The following is a 15,043-nucleotide window of genomic DNA, read 5'->3' on the forward strand; positions in this document are numbered from 1 at the left end:
ACATCTTTGTGAGGGGCTGTGTTGGTTTGAAAGGAGGGAAGCTTGGAGCTGAGCGCCTGCTTTGTGCCTGCTCTGAGCTTGTTCCTTGTTTTCCAACAGCTCCTCATATGTCCTCCAGTGACTCGCTTCTTCTGTGGCCAGAGGGAGTTTTCCTACAGGCTGTTAATCCAAGGGGACTCCTCGGGGAGGCTCTGCCTTTGGAGCGTGCCCGACAGCCTGGACCAGCAGGAGGGTGCAAAAGGTGCCTCAGTCACGGCCAGGTCTTGGTGCTCTCTGTGTGTTTGTGCTGATGAATCTGTGCTGGGTGAGGGTGCAAAAGGTGCCTCATTAATAGCCACATCTTGGTGCTCTCTGTGAGTTTGTGCTGATGAATCTGTGCTGGGTGAGGGTGCAAAAGGTGCCTCATTAATAGCCACATCTTGGTGCTCTCTGTGTGTTTGTGCTGATGAATCTGTGCTGGTTCTCCCACAGGACACAAAGTTGGGTTTAATTGTTGCCTCCTTGCAGGAGTTGTAGCATCTTCACCGTATCAGAGATGCTCAAAATCTTAGTTAGCATTATTCTTGTGGTGCCTTCATTCCCAGCAGGGAGTCCCACCGTGGGCTGGGGAGATCTTACCCACCCAGTTCCATCTCCCAGCCCCTCCCAGCTCAGCCCTGGCATCTCCCTCCTTTCCCAGGCCTGCCGGCAGCCACGTCCAGGTCCCTGCAGGAGGCCTTTGACCAGCTGAGCCCGCGGCCCGCGGGCATCATCGACCAGCTGAGCATGGTGGCCCACGCCAGCGAGCCCCTGCGCGTCACCGCCAGCGTCTACATGCCGGCCCACGGGCGGCTGGTGTGCGGCCGCGAGGACGGCAGCATCGTCATCGTGCCCGCCACGCAGACCGCCATCGTGCAGCTGCTGCAGGGCGAGCACACGCTGCGCCGAGGTACGGCCATGCACGGCTGGGAATGCACCAGCAATCTGCTGCCATCGTGCAGCTGCTGCAGGGCGAGCACACGCTGCGCCCAGGTACGGCCATGCACGGCTGGGAATGCAGCAATTGTGCAGCTGCTGCAGGGCGAGCACACGCTGCGCCCAGGTACGGCCATGCACGGCTGGGAATGCAGCAATTGTGCAGCTGCTGCAGGGCGAGCACACGCTGCGCCGAGGTACGGCCATGCACGGCTGGGAATGCACCAGCAATCTGCTGCCATCGTGCAGCTGCTGCAGGGCGAACACACGCTGCGCCCAGGTACGGCCATGCACGGGTGAAACCTCAGCAATCTGCTGCCCTCGTGCAGCTGCTGCAGGGCGAGCACACGCTGCGCCGAGGTACGGCCATGCACGGCTGGGAATGCAGCAATTGTGCAGCTGCTGCAGGGGAAGCACACGCTGCGCCCAGGTACGGCCATGCACGGGTGAAACCTCAGCAATCTGCTGCCCTCGTGCAGCTGCTGCAGGGGCAGCACCAAGGTACAGCATGCAGGAGCCCCAGCAGCCCCAGCAGTCTGCAGTGCCCCCTGTGCTGGCAGTCCCTGCAGATGTCCAGCCAGCCTGGCCAGGTGAATGTGTGTGTTTCTGCGGGGGATAAGGTGAGGGAGCATCTCCTGTGCTGCCAGGATTGCTCCAGGAGCAGTCTCAGAGGGGAAAGCTGCCAGGGTTCCTGGTGGGATCCGTGTGCTGTGCCTGGGTCGCTCTTGGGTGTGTGGGCTCCATGTGACACTGTCCTCACAGCTGGGGGCTCTGGGTGCAGAACAGACCCTTGGGAGTGGATTGTTTATTGAATGCCTGATTTTGCTCTCCTCTCTTGTGCTTTTCCCGGCAGGCTGGCCCCCTCACAGGACGCTGCGAGGCCACCGGAACAAGGTCACCTGCCTGCTGTACCCTCACCAGGTGTCCTCCCGCTACGACCAGAGGTACCTCATCTCAGGAGGCGTGGATTTCTCCGTCATCATCTGGGATATCTTCTCGGGAGAGATGAAACATATCTTCTGTGTGCACGGCGGGGAGATCACCCAGCTGCTGGTTCCGCCGGAAAACTGCAGCGTGAGTTCTCCAGGATAAGCCTCAGTGCTCCTCGAGGCTGGGAATGCAGCAGGGAGTGAGTGCTGGGCATGCATCGCTGACCCAGCTCTTGCAAGAGCTTCACAAAGGAGAGCTTGGCTATTCTGTTCTTTATGCTTTCTGCCACCAGGTTTGAATTCTATAAAGGGTTGAAAATAGGGGCTTTATCAAACCTATTAAAAACGGGGCTTAGAGACAATCTTGCCTCTTGAAACTTAGCTGTATAAATAGAATTTAATGAACCAAGTGACATTGACTGAAAACTGGGGTTTGCTTAGCAAAATGGGGTTTAGTACCCATTTTCTCTTCGTGATGTGCAAAGGATGGATTGAAGGGAATTTCTGGTCACCCAGTGGCCTCAGTGAGTTTGAACATCGGTTTAGGTGCCTGACTTTGGTCACCCCGGGGGGAAGAGTTTTTCACACCAGCTCTGCATGCTGCTGATGAAGCTGTTTCTCTTCTCCCCCATCAGGCCCGCGTGCAGCACTGCGTCTGCTCTGTGGCCAGCGACCACTCGGTGGGGCTGCTGAGTCTGAGGGAGAAGAAGTGCATCATGCTGGCGTCCCGCCACCTGTTCCCCATCCAGGTGATCAAGTGGAGGCCAGCCGATGACTACCTGGTGGTGGGCTGCTCCGACGGCTCCGTGTACGTCTGGCAGATGGACACCGGTGAGCTCAGACCTCCTGCTGATCCTTCTTCATGGGCAGAGAGAGAGATCTGGAATGCAGGAGTACAGCTCTGAGTCTGAGGGGTGTAGGATGGAGAGCAGAGATCTCTGCAGCCAGGCTGTGGAACGTGGGGTTCATTGCACGGGGCCTGCGGGCAGGGCCCTGCTGGAGCTGCCAGCCACAGCGGGAGCAGGACTGAGAGAAGAGAGGGGCAGCGAGGATGAGAGAGCGAGGTTCCTGTTACAATACCATAAATCTTCTGTGCTGAATATTCTGATTCTCACTGGCCAACCTGGTACAAGATACCTCCCTGTAACCAGGAGGTTCTCAGCCAGAGCAACACAAACATGGTTCTTCCCCAGGGTGTGTTGCTGGTCATGTCCCGCTCTCTGGTTTTATGCAGGTTGAGTTCCAGAATGTGGACTCATGTAAATCCTACAGCATTTACATACAGCCTGTACGAGTCACTACATTACCATGCTGTGTTACATTTTAAACCCTAAAAACTCCTCTTTAGGTCCCTTCTGCCAAGCTGTGACCCTTGGGCCTGTCTGCAAGCAGAGGGTGTTGTTCCATCAATTCAGCCAGCCACACCATTGTTTTCCAGTTGTTCAGTAACTAAAGTATCTCAAAGCTTGCTTTCATTTCAATCTCACTTACAGTTCCCATATTCTCACAATCTTTTGCCAGGCAATCATATCTGTAAAGCTTTCCTGTTTCATCTTCCCCAAGAGAGGGAGAACTCAAGCACTTTGGCACCTTTCATTAGGAGCCTCACGCTGGGGGCTGTGTGACCCTCGTGGAAACACAGGAATTCCAGCGATCCTTTCAGAGCCGGCTGCTCCCACGTCACCGCCGGGTGTCCCGCCCGCGCAGGGGGACGCTGAGCTGTGCCTGTCCCCTTGCAGGGGCTCTGGACCGCTGCGTGATGGGGATCACGGCCGTGGAAATCCTGAGCGCCTGCGACGAGGCCGTGCCAGCGGCCCTGGACGCGCTCAGCCACCCCGCCGTCAACCTGAAGCAGGCCATGACCCGCCGCAGCCTGGCCGCCCTCAAGAACGTGGCCCACCAGAAGCTGCAGACCCTGGCCACCAACCTGCTGGCCCCCGAGGCCTCGGACAAGGTGCGTGGGCTGTGCTGCCAGAGGGAAATGAGACTTGGGAATGAGAGTTGGGCGGTTTCTGTCCTTGGAACCCAAAACCTGTGGGTGAGGTTCTCGGCCAGAGCAACACAAACACGGTCCTTCCCCATGGCTGGTCATGTCCTGCTCTCTGGTTTTATGCAGGTCGAGTTCCAGAATCTGCACTCATGCAGTGCTGTAGGCTGGAAAAGCCCTGTAAAATGAAGTCCAAGCTTTAATTCCCCCTGCCCTGGGTTTGGCCAGCCCATTCCATGAGGAGCTGTTCCCCTGGCACAGCTTGTGGCCAGCAGAGAGCAGCAGAGCTCCGCTCCCAGATTCTCCATGCATCCCTTTCTGCGCCTTGCGCTGTCACCTTCTGTCAGGAGAGGAATCTGGGAGTGATGTGCTGAGAACATTCCCTAGAGCACCACCAGCATGTTCCCATTAAACACCGTCTGCTCGGGGTCTCTGCTGCTGCTTCTGCTGGATCCAGGCAGAGCTGGGAGCCCTGGTAGCTGCAGGGCTTTGTGTGTGGGCTCCTCATCCAGTGAGGGTGCTGGGAATGAAGGGATTAGGGGCAAGAGTGCTTACAAACTCCTGTTAACGCTCTGGTTTCCAGTCTCCTTTCTGACATTCTTCAGCTTTTTCCCCTTCTTTCCCTGCCTCCTCCCTTTTTTCCCCCTTGGAGGAAGACGAACTGAAGGGAGTGCCCAAGTGGTGCAGTACCTGCAGGTCTGGGTGAACCTGGGCAGCTGCTTTTCCAATGCCATTTATGGATTCCATGGTTCACCCTCCAAACGTGAAATATTTCGTGCGTTTTAAGCTGAATAACAACGTTGCTGTTGCTTGGAATATAGCTCCACTCTCACAGGGTTCAGGAGAAGGAGGTGTGAGCTTGTGTCTCACCTGGAGAGCTCTGTTCATCCATAAACATTGGGAAATGGGATTTCTGTGGTTTGTGGGTGCCTTTCAGACCCGGCTCTGTCCTTTCCAGGGGAATTTACCCAAATACTCGCACAACTCGCTGACGGTGCAGGCCATCAAGACCAACGTGACGGACCCCGACATCCACGTGCTGTTCTTCGACGTGGAGGCGCTGATCATCCAGCTGCTGACCGAGGAGGCCTCGCGGCCCAGCGCCGGCGCCGCCTCCCCGGAGAGCCTGCAGAAGGCGCCCGGCGGCGCCGACAAGGGCGGCTCCTTCCTGGCCGGCAAGCGCGCGGCCGTGCTCTTCCAGCAGGTCAAGGAGACCATCAAGGAGAACATCAAGGAGCACCTGCTGGACGATGAGGATGAGGACGAGGAGGCGGCGCGGCAGAGGAGGGAGGAGGGCGACCCGGAGTACCGCTCCAGCAAATCCAAACCGCTGACGCTGCTGGAGTACAACCTGACCATGGACACGGCCAAGCTCTTCATGTCCTGCCTGCACGCCTGGGGCCTCAACTCGGTGCTGGACGAGCTGTGCCTGGATCGCCTGGGCATGCTGAAGCCGCACTGCTCCGTGTCCTTCGGCCTCCTGTCGCGGGGCGGCCACATGTCCCTGATGCTGCCCGGCTACAACCAGCCCGTGGGCAGGGCGGCCCTGCCCCTGGAGCGGCTGGGCAGGAAGGTGTCGGCGACGGAGGGCCCGGGCAAGGGCACCTACGGCGTGTCGCGGGCCGTCACCACGCAGCACCTGCTGTCCGTCATCTCCCTGGCCAACACGCTGATGAGCATGACCAACGCCACCTTCATCGGGGAGCACATGAAGAAAGGCCCCAGCAGGTAGGGGAGCGCTGCCGTGGCTCGGCGGGCCCCTCTGGGACGCGGGATTTGCTGTGCTGTGCTCGCTGCTGGCTGACGGCTGCCCCTGATGTGTCTCCCCTTTCAGGCCGCCCCGGCCGGGCACCCCCGAGACGGCCAAGGCGAAGCCGCCCCCTCCCGTGTCCAGCCACGCGGCACAAGGGCAAATCAAACAAGGTAAAGCTACAGCTTTGCACCCTTGCATCTGTTACTGCAGCCCGTTACACTGAGCCCAACCTCGCTGGCAAGAGATGAAATGGCTGCATGGGAGGACAGAGTGAGGCAGTGTTAATCTCCATGAAATTACTGGGGACCTGTTTAAGAACCAGTACAATTGCTGATTCTGCCCTGGCATCGCCATTGCCTGTTTCGAGTGCTCCCACGCATTCTGAGGGGGCTTTAAAGCCTGCAGCTAAAGGCTCTGCAGGCTCTCCCAGAGTGTTTCTGTGGGAATGAATGATCCCAGTGCCAGGATCACCCCTTGCCTGGTTGGAGCTCCTCACGTTGGAACAGAGTGAGCAAAACCAGCCAAAAAACTCTGGAGTGAGGCTTGAGTTTCAGGCTGGGTGGTTTTGTTGCAGCTATCATTTCTGGTTTTCCTAAACTTGGTGCACCCTGTGCCAGTGGGGTGGGAAGGGATTTACTGCAGCCACCCTGTGCCTCCCATGTGCTGGTGGGGTGGAAGGCCTGGAAAAAAGGGGTTTGTGTCTTTCTCCTTCAGGCTTTTTGGCATTCCTGGGGTAAAGAGTTGCATTTTTGCCTAGAGGCCCGTTTAAAATGAAGGTAAATTCCAGGCAGCCCTCAGGAATTCATCCTGGACATCTTGGAGTGACAGATGGGGCAGCTCAGGCTGATTGAGGGTTATTTCTTGGCCTTTGGTGCACAACTTCCAAATCTGTGGAAATGGGGGAAAAGCACAGGAAGAAGCAGCAAAATTCCTGGGTTTCTAGCTTACAGTCAAGCATGAGGTTAAAGCAAAGCCACCTGCCCATAAACATATTTCAAATCACTCGATTTAGATGTACTTGGGTCTTTTCAAAACATCCCAGCTCCTGCCACTGTCTCCATGTTCCTCTGCAGCTGCATGTCTGCCTCTTCCTTCTTGGAAAACCTGGAATTCTCATCAAGTTGGATATTCTTTTGAGTTGAATATTACTTTGAAGCTGAGTGTTACTTTTAAGTTGAATATTTAAGTTGAAGATCACGCCAGCCTCCCCTTGTTTTCCATTCTCCAGTGATACTAACACGTTCTTCTGCTGCTGCTCTCCTCACTTCCCTCTTTTTTTTTTTCTCTCTCTTTTTATTTCTTCTTCTTTCCTCTGCAAGTTGCTCCTGCTGCTGCTTCCAGCACGGAATCTGGGCACTCTGACACTTCTGCTTTCCATTCCTGTTTCTTAGTCAACGAAGGTATTTCCTTCCTCACTTTTCTACTTGTCCTTTACTCCAGCTAAGATCCCTCCTCATTGTTCTTTGATTTCCAAAGTCATGTATTTGATTTCTAAGGGAATCCTTCCAAGGGTACCTGGGCTAGGCTTTCCTGCTGGCTTTTCACACCGCTCAAAGCTGAGTTTCGGTGTTGATGGAGATTTGAATTGAATTCCGCACACGTATTTAATAGGACACGGGACACTTTTATTTGAACTCTGGCTTTCCCTCCTGGTTTTACCTGCGCGGAGCCGTAGTAGGAATGCACCTGGACTAAGTGTGCTAAGATAACCCAGGTGGAGGATAAGGACAGCAGTGTGCAGACAAGGGTGAGCTGCGCTCGGCTCTGGCTGCGCACGTGTCAGCAAGGATGGGTCTGGCGTACCTGCCATTGAAACGCGGGCAGGGGGGATGCGGCTGGGCTGGGTGATGCGCAGGGCCGTGCTGGGCGGCGTTGGGCTCACTGTCTGTGCTCCCCAGGCTGGAGCCAGCTGGCTGCCATGCACTGCGTGATGCTGCCCGACCTGCTGGGGCTCGACAGGTTCCGCCCGCCCCTGCTGGAGATGCTGGCCCGGCGGTGGCAGGATCGCTGCCTGGAGGTGAGCCCAGCCCTCCTCTTCATCGTTATTCTTATTGTTATTGTTGGTATTAACTGCTGCTCGTCATCTTGCCTGCTGTTGCCACTGTTATTTCCACCGCGAGAAAAAAGGAGTAACAGCAAAAGCAGGTTCGAGTCCAACAAAGCACCATTACTTTTTAATATGAGAGTCCTTCTTAGTCTTTTTTGCCTTTTAAATACCATGCTGCACAAGCTTAAAAGGAAATGTTTTCCATCACCCTTCTGCCTTAATAAAAGGCTTTTAAAGGATACACCTTGGCTAGTGCAAGGGCTGCACCCCTGATGGACTCCAGGTCACAAATTTCACACTTTTATAAGTTTTGCTCCATTTCCATATCGGAGTTCATTGTCCAATTCCATCTCCAGGTTGTGCAGTCCCACCCTCCCAGTTTGTTCCCCTCAGTTCTCTGTTGTTTGTGCTTCATGGTACTGGAGCTGTTACAGTGTCAATGGTGGCTCTGTGGCTGGAAAAAGATTGTTTGGTGTGACTAAACTCTGAAGAGAACTTGCTAACACTTTATGTGAAATTCAGAGTTACACACTACTGCAGTGCAGAACGTGGAAAACGTGAACGCTAAAACCGAAGGCATCAGAACTGTGTTTGTGCTGGAATAGTTTCAATTTCCATTTTCATGGAATATAAAGCCTGGTTTGACTCTCAGGAACGGCACTAAGCCTTGGTGCCTGTTCAGTGTGTGCCCCTCTGGAGCTGTGTCTGTGCAGTTCCTGTGGAGCTGTGTCTGTGCAGTTCCTGTGGTGCCTCTGGAGCTGTGTCTGTGCAGTTCCTGTGGAGCTGTGTCTGTGCAGTTCCTGTGGAGCTGTGTCTGTGCAGTTCCTGTGGAGCTGTGTCTGTGCAGTTCCTGTGGTGCCTCTGGAGCTGTGTCTGTGCAGTTCCTGTGGAGCTGTGTCTGTGTCTGTGCAGTTCCTCTGGAGCTGTGTCTGTGTCTGTTCCTGTGGAGCTGTGTCTGTGCAGTTCCTGTGGAGCTGTGTCTGTGCAGTTCCTGTGGAGCTGTGTCTGTGCAGTTCCTCTGGAGCTGTGTCTGTGCAGTTCCTGTGGAGCTGTGTCTGTGCAGTTCCAGTGGAGCTGTGTCTGTGCAGTTCCTGTGGAGCTGTGTCTGTGCAGTTCCTGTGGAGCTGTGTCTGTGCAGTTCCTGTGGAGCTGTGTCTGTGCAGTTCCTGTGGAGCTGTGTCTGTGTCTGTTCCTGTGGAGCTGTGTCTGTGCAGTTCCTGTGGAGCTGTGTCTGTGTCTGTTCCTGTGGAGCTGTGTCTGTGCAGTTCCTGTGGAGCTGTGTCTGTGCAGTTCCTCTGGAGCTGTGTCTGTGCAGTTCCTCTGGAGCTGTGTCTGTGCAGTTCCTGTGGAGCTGTGTCTGTGCAGTTCCTGTGGAGCTGTGTCTGTGCAGTTCCTCTGGAGCTGTGTCTGTGCAGTTCCTCTGGAGCTGTGTCTGTGCAGTTCCTGTGGAGCTGTGTCTGTGCAGTTCCTGTGGCCCCTCTGGAGCTGTGTTTGTCTGTGCAGTTCCTTTGGCCCCTCTGGAGCTGTGTCTGTGCAGTTCCTGTGGCCCCTCTGGAGCTGTGTTTGTCTGTGCAGTTCCTCTGGCCCCTCTGGAGCTGTGTTTGTCTGTGCAGTTCCTGTGGCCCCTCTGGAGCTGTGTTTGTCTGTGCAGTTCCTTTGGCCCCTCTGGAGCTGTGTTTGTCTGTGCAGTTCCTTTGGCCCCTCTGGAGCTGCATTTGCCCGTTGCAGGTGCGGGAGGCGGCGCAGGCGCTGCTGCTGGAACAGTTCCCAGTTCAAGCCCAGTTTAACCCTCAGGAAGGGCCGTCAGGCTGGGTGTTGGTGTGGCTGGTGCCCCTCTGGAGCTGTGTTTGTCTGTGCAGTTCCTTTGGCCCCTCTGGAGCTGTGTGTGTCTGTGCAGTTCCTTTGGCCCCTCTGGAGCTGTGTTTGTCTGTGCAGCTCCTGTTGGCCCCTCTGGAGCTGTGTTTGTCTGTGCAGTTCCTGTGGCCCCTCTGGAGCTGTGTCTGTGCAGTTCCTGTGGCCCCTCTGGAGCTGTGTTTGTCTGTGCAGTTCCTTTGGCCCCTCTGGAGCTGTGTTTGTCTGTGCAGTTCCTGTGGCCCCTCTGGAGCTGCGTTTGCCCGTTGCAGGTGCGGGAGGCGGCGCAGGCGCTGCTGCTGGCGGAGCTGCGCAGGATCGAGCAGGCGGGCCGCAAGGAGACCATCGACACCTGGGCTCCCTACCTGCCCCAGTACATGGACAGCGTCATCTCCCGTAAGGAGCACCCTGGCACTGCCCTCGCCCGGGAAACGGGGGCGCGGGGCCTGGGAACCCCACATTCACAGTTATCCATCCTGGGAACCCCACATTCACAGTTACCATTGAGGGACAGGGCCTGGGAACCCCACATTCACAGTTATCCATCCTGGGAACCCCACATGCACAGTCATCCATCCTGGGAACCCCACATGCACAGTCATCCATTGAGGGACAGGGCCTGGGAACCCCACATTCACAGTTATCCATCCTGGGAACCCCACATTCACAGTCATTCCTTGACGGAACCCCACATTCACAGTTATCCATCCTGGGAACCCCACATTCACAGTTATCCATCCTGGGAACCCCACATTCACAGTCATCCATCCTGGGAACCCCACATTCACAGTCATCCATCCTGGGAACCCCACATTCACAGTTATCCATTGAGGGACAGGGCCTGGGAACCCCACATTCACAGTTATCCGTCCTGGGAACCCCACATGCACAGTTATCCATCCTGGGAACCCCACATTCACAGTCATCCATCCTGGGAACCCCACATTCACAGTTACCATTGAGGGACAGGGCCTGGGAACCCCACATTCACAGTCATCCATCCTGGGAACCCCACATTCACAGTTATCCATCCTGGGATGAGATTCTCCCTGCAGGCATTCAGAGCATTTCCAGGAGCTTTTTTCCCCTGGAAATGATTTTTCATTCGTATTCCCCAGCTGGTTTTACAGTGTCCGTGGTATTAAATCCTAATGGAACACGTTGGGATGTGGTTTGAGCTCAGTTAGACTGGAAATCATTCCTGTGGGTCAAAACTGGCAAATTTGGGATTAGGTTTTTATGGTAGGTGTTGAAACTCTTGGAATGAAGGGTGCAGAGTTGGAGGGATTGAAGGGAATAAGAATTATTTGGGATCTAACAGACTTGTGAAAAGCTCTCTGCTAGGAGAGGGAGGAGCAAAGGAAAGATAAAGAAATGTTCTTTATTCTAGCTCCTTTCTGCCCAGAAATGACCTGTGGGGCCTTGTGCTTCTGCTGTTCCTAAAACTCGTTTAGTTTGGATGCATTGTGGTTTGTTTTGAAGGGAAACCTGCAGTGTGGCAGCAGAAAATGGGATTTGCTGGCTGTCCTGGATGCTCTGGAGCAGGCAGGGACACGTCCCAGCAGAGCAGGCTGTGCCAGAGTGGCCTGGACACTCCCAGGGATGGGGAGCAATCCATGGCAGAGGCAGGTCCATTGCAGACTCTGCTGCTCCTGGCTGAAATGGGGAGCAATCCATGGCAGAGGCAGGTCCATTGCAGACTCTGCTGTTCCTGGCTGATGAAATGGGGAGCAATCCATGGCAGAGGCAGGTCCATTGCAGACTCTGCTGTTTGGGGCTGAAATGGGGAGCAATCCATGGCAGAGGCAGGTCCATTGCAGACTCTGCTGTTCCTGGCTGAAATGGGGAGCAATCCATGGCAGAGGCAGGTCCATTGCAGACTCTGCTGTTTGGGGCTGAAATGGGGAGCAATCCATGGCAGAGGCAGGTCCATTGCAGACTCTGCTGTTCCTGGCTGAAATGGGGAGCAATCCAGGCTCTGCTGTTCCTGGCTGATGAAATGGGGAGCAATCCATGGCAGAGGCAGGTCCATTGCAGGCTCTGCTGTTTGGGGCTGAAATGGGGAGCAATCCAGACTCTGCTGTTTGGGGCTGAAATGGGGAGCAATCCAGGCTCTGCTGTTCCTGGCTGATGAAATGGGGAGCAATCCAGACTCTGCTGTTCCTGGCTGGGGCTGAGCGTCTCGTGCGAGGCCGGAGGGGCAGGGGCAGGGCAGGGAGGGGTGCAGTGAGGTTCAGCTGCTGCTGCAGGAGCTGGGAGCCGCTCCCAGCCCCTGGTTTTGGGTTGTTCTCCAGCCGGGGTGGCCACAGACGCCCTTCAGAGCGCGGGTGCCGCCGCAGAGCCCGCGGGAGCAGAGGCCAAGGTGCAGGAGGAGGAGCACGACCTGGTGGATGACGACATCGCAGCAGGTGAGCCCTCGATCATTAATGCTCCCAGCATAACGGAGGTGCTTAATTAATGCTCTCAGAGCTGCCCACAGCAGCAGCTCTGCAGGAGTGAAGGATCTCTGGGCTGTTGTCATCCCTTACACGTGTTCCCCACACCGTTCCTTCCGGGGCAGGAGCTGAATCAGGGCCTGCATCCTGAGTGTGGGGTGCAGGGGCACACAGTGAGCTTTGTACGGGGACAATAGAGGGAAAATAAGAATTTTCAGACACCTTCAGCTCAGTTTCTGATGGTCCCATGAGCACCAATATTTGTTGATGGGATTGCTTCTCAATAGGATCTTTTCCAACTTGGGATTCCCCAAAGCTTCCCCTCATAAAGATCATTTCTTAAAAGGATCATTTGCACCTCAGAACTTAAGGACAGGGAAACATTTTAGCTGAGGATCCTTAATACAGTCCAGTGGTTTTATTCAGAAGTTACTTAGAAAATTCGGTCTGTCCTCAAATTTCCTTTTAATGCCTGAAAAGTTTTTTTGGATAACTAAAAATAGACCAAATGTTTTGTTTAAATACTTCACACATGGGCAGCAGCGTTTTCTCCCACTTGGGCATAAATTCTCCTGGCTCCAGTGGTCAGAATTTGGGAATTTGGTGAACTGGCTTATTCAGGGTATATTTTGAATTGTGTAAATTACAGACTTTCTGATTTGGGTAACCTCAAATGAATTCCCAAGTGATTCATTATTTGTTCTGTGTGATATTGCAACTGTTTTACTCGGAGAAATCAAATCCTTCACAAGGAAGCTCTGTAACAAATGGTAAGCGCTGTTTTAATTGTAGTTGCTCCTGTTGAGCTTGTAGCAGTGTGAATTTTAACAACCTGGGTTCCTGCATTTTCCTTTTGGGATGGTTTCCTGAGCTCCAGGCCTGCTGCCATTGAAGCCATTGCATCACTTCTGAAATGGTATTTTTTGGTTTGTGGGTCTGGTTTTGTGGGTGAATTTTTGTAGGAAAATTGATGCCAGTGACTCTGAAACTCCACAATCCCATTCCTGCACATCAGAAATCTGGTGGAAGGGTGTGTGCTGTTTTTTTCTTTAATTTTATTTTGGCTGCAACTACTCCAAATGAAACCTTGCTCATCACTACTTGTTCCAAGTGATCCCGTTGGGAAGTTGCCACTGAAGTTCAAATCCAGTATTAAATATCATTGCTCTGCAGACTCTTTATATTGGGATCCCATTAACAATAACCAGATCTTTAAAAAATTGAGATTCTCATCCCTTCCGTGAGGGCAATTTTGATGGATGGGCCCAGTGCTTTCAAACCTGGCTGAAAGGTGCCTGAAATTCCCCGTCTGAGCAGCACAGGGTCCATTTTGTCTCTGCCTGTTTCCCTGGCAAAGGCTGCAGCATCCTCACCCATTTTGTGTTCCCAGGTGCTGCTGCAGCACAGAACATTCCCTCAGCAAATTCCACTGAACTGCAGCAGATGGGAATGAAAACACCCTCATTGAAAGCGTGGAGAAGCACATCTTCTCCCTGCAATTAAAGAAATTAAGGTGTAATTCCTAATGCATGACAGCTCCCAGCTCCTGAAGAGCTCTGCCATTCCATCATTCCCAATTCAGAATTCCAGATGTTCCAGAGCACCGGTTGCATTTGTTGTCAGAAGCGGCTGGCACTGAATTAGTGGTGGCAGCCCAGACAGGATGGGCCGTCAGGGAGGAATTCCCAAATTCTGCAGGAATTGCAGCTCCCGTTCTGTGTGGAGCCAGCAGAGGGAGCCGCGCAGCCAGGAACGGCCCAGCTTTATAAAACGTTCTCCTGTTCCCTGCAGTGTCCGTCTGCCGCTGGCATTCCTGAGCAATATTTCCACTTGTGATTTATGTGGGGAGAGCCCTCGGCGTGCTGAGCAGATAACGGATCCCTGTGAAATGCGTGATTGCAGAATCGCCGCATTTCCCGGTGCCGAGCCTGGTGCGAGTGTGGAGCAGCTGCGCCCCGGAGCAGGCGATGCCCGGGGGCTCTTGGGCTGCTCAGGGCAGGGGCTGGGCTCAGGTTGGCTTCGGGGGTTCCTGGCTCTGTGCCGCACCCTCTGTGGATCCCTCTGCAGCTCAGCCCGGACTCGCTGGGCCCTTCATCCTGTTAATGTGAGCTGGCCTGGAGCTCCTTCCCCAGGGCGTCTGCAAAGCCAGTTACGGGGAGCTGGGGGCCAGCTGCAGCTGACCCGGGCTCACAGCAACCGAGGGGGTCTGGGCACCTCTTCTTCCTGCCCAGCCTGCAACCGAGGGGGTTTGGGCACCTCCTTCCCCCTGCCCAGCCTGCCAACCAAGGGGGTTTAGGCACCTCCTTCCCCCTGCCCAGCCTGCAGCCAGGGGGGTTTGGGCACCTCCTTCCTGCCCAGCCTGCCAACCGAGGGGCTTTGGGCACCTCCTTCCTGCCCAGCCTGCAAACCAGAGGGGGTTTGGGCACCTCCTTCCTGCCCAGCCTGCAACCGAGGGGCTTTGGGCACCTCCTTCTTCCTGCCCAGCCTGCAACCGAGGGGGTTTGGGCACCTCCTTCCTGCCCAGCCTGCCAACCGAGGGGGTTTGGGCACCTCCTTCCTGCCCAGCCTGCAAACCAGGGGGGTTTGGGCACCTCCTTCCCCCTGTTTCCATCCTGCAATCCAGGCAGGTTTAGGCACTTTCCCCCTGTTTCCATCCTGCAATCCAGGCAGGTTTAGGCACTTCCCCCTGCCCATCCTGCCAGCCAGGCAGGTTTAGGCACTTCCCCCTGTTTCCATCCTGCAATCCAGGCAGGTTTAGGCACCTTCCCCCTGTTTCCATCCTGCAATCCAGGCAGGTTTAGGCACTTCCCCCTGCCCATCCTGCAGTCCAGGCAGGTTTAGGCACTTCCCCCTGTTTCCATCCTGCCAACCAGGCAGGTTTAGGCACTTTCCCCCTGCCCAGCCTGCAATCCAGGCAGGTTTAGGCACTTCCCCCTGTTTCTATCCTGCAATCCAGGCAGGTTTAGGCACTTCCCCCCTGTTTCCATCCTGCAGTCCAGGCAGGTTTAGGCACCTTCCCCCTGCCCGGCCTGCAATCCAGGCAGGTTTAGGCACTTCCCCCTGTTTCCATCCTGCCAGCCAGGCAGG

The 15,043-nt window shown here is 55.0% G+C and overlaps 1 protein-coding gene across 2 annotated transcripts in view; it reads left to right on the top strand.

The window, feature by feature from the left end:
* WDR7 (WD repeat domain 7) overlaps positions 1–15,043 on the top strand; it is a 46,527-nt gene that overhangs the window by 11,436 nt on the left and 20,048 nt on the right. For both annotated transcript variants that reach the window (XM_036402496.2, XM_036402495.2), the window contains exons 10-20: positions 100–241; positions 680–928; positions 1,808–2,028; positions 2,519–2,714; positions 3,623–3,837; positions 4,829–5,598; positions 5,705–5,793; positions 6,943–7,023; positions 7,522–7,640; positions 9,794–9,917; positions 11,816–11,929. In XM_036402496.2, coding sequence (XP_036258389.1) covers positions 100–241; positions 680–928; positions 1,808–2,028; positions 2,519–2,714; positions 3,623–3,837; positions 4,829–5,598; positions 5,705–5,793; positions 6,943–7,023; positions 7,522–7,640; positions 9,794–9,917; positions 11,816–11,929 — 2,320 coding nt within the window. The remainder of the gene's footprint in view (positions 1–99; positions 242–679; positions 929–1,807; positions 2,029–2,518; positions 2,715–3,622; positions 3,838–4,828; positions 5,599–5,704; positions 5,794–6,942; positions 7,024–7,521; positions 7,641–9,793; positions 9,918–11,815; positions 11,930–15,043) is intronic.

This window comes from Molothrus ater, chromosome Z (assembly GCF_012460135.2).
Source record: "Molothrus ater isolate BHLD 08-10-18 breed brown headed cowbird chromosome Z, BPBGC_Mater_1.1, whole genome shotgun sequence".
Lineage (NCBI taxonomy): Eukaryota > Metazoa > Chordata > Aves > Passeriformes > Icteridae > Molothrus > Molothrus ater.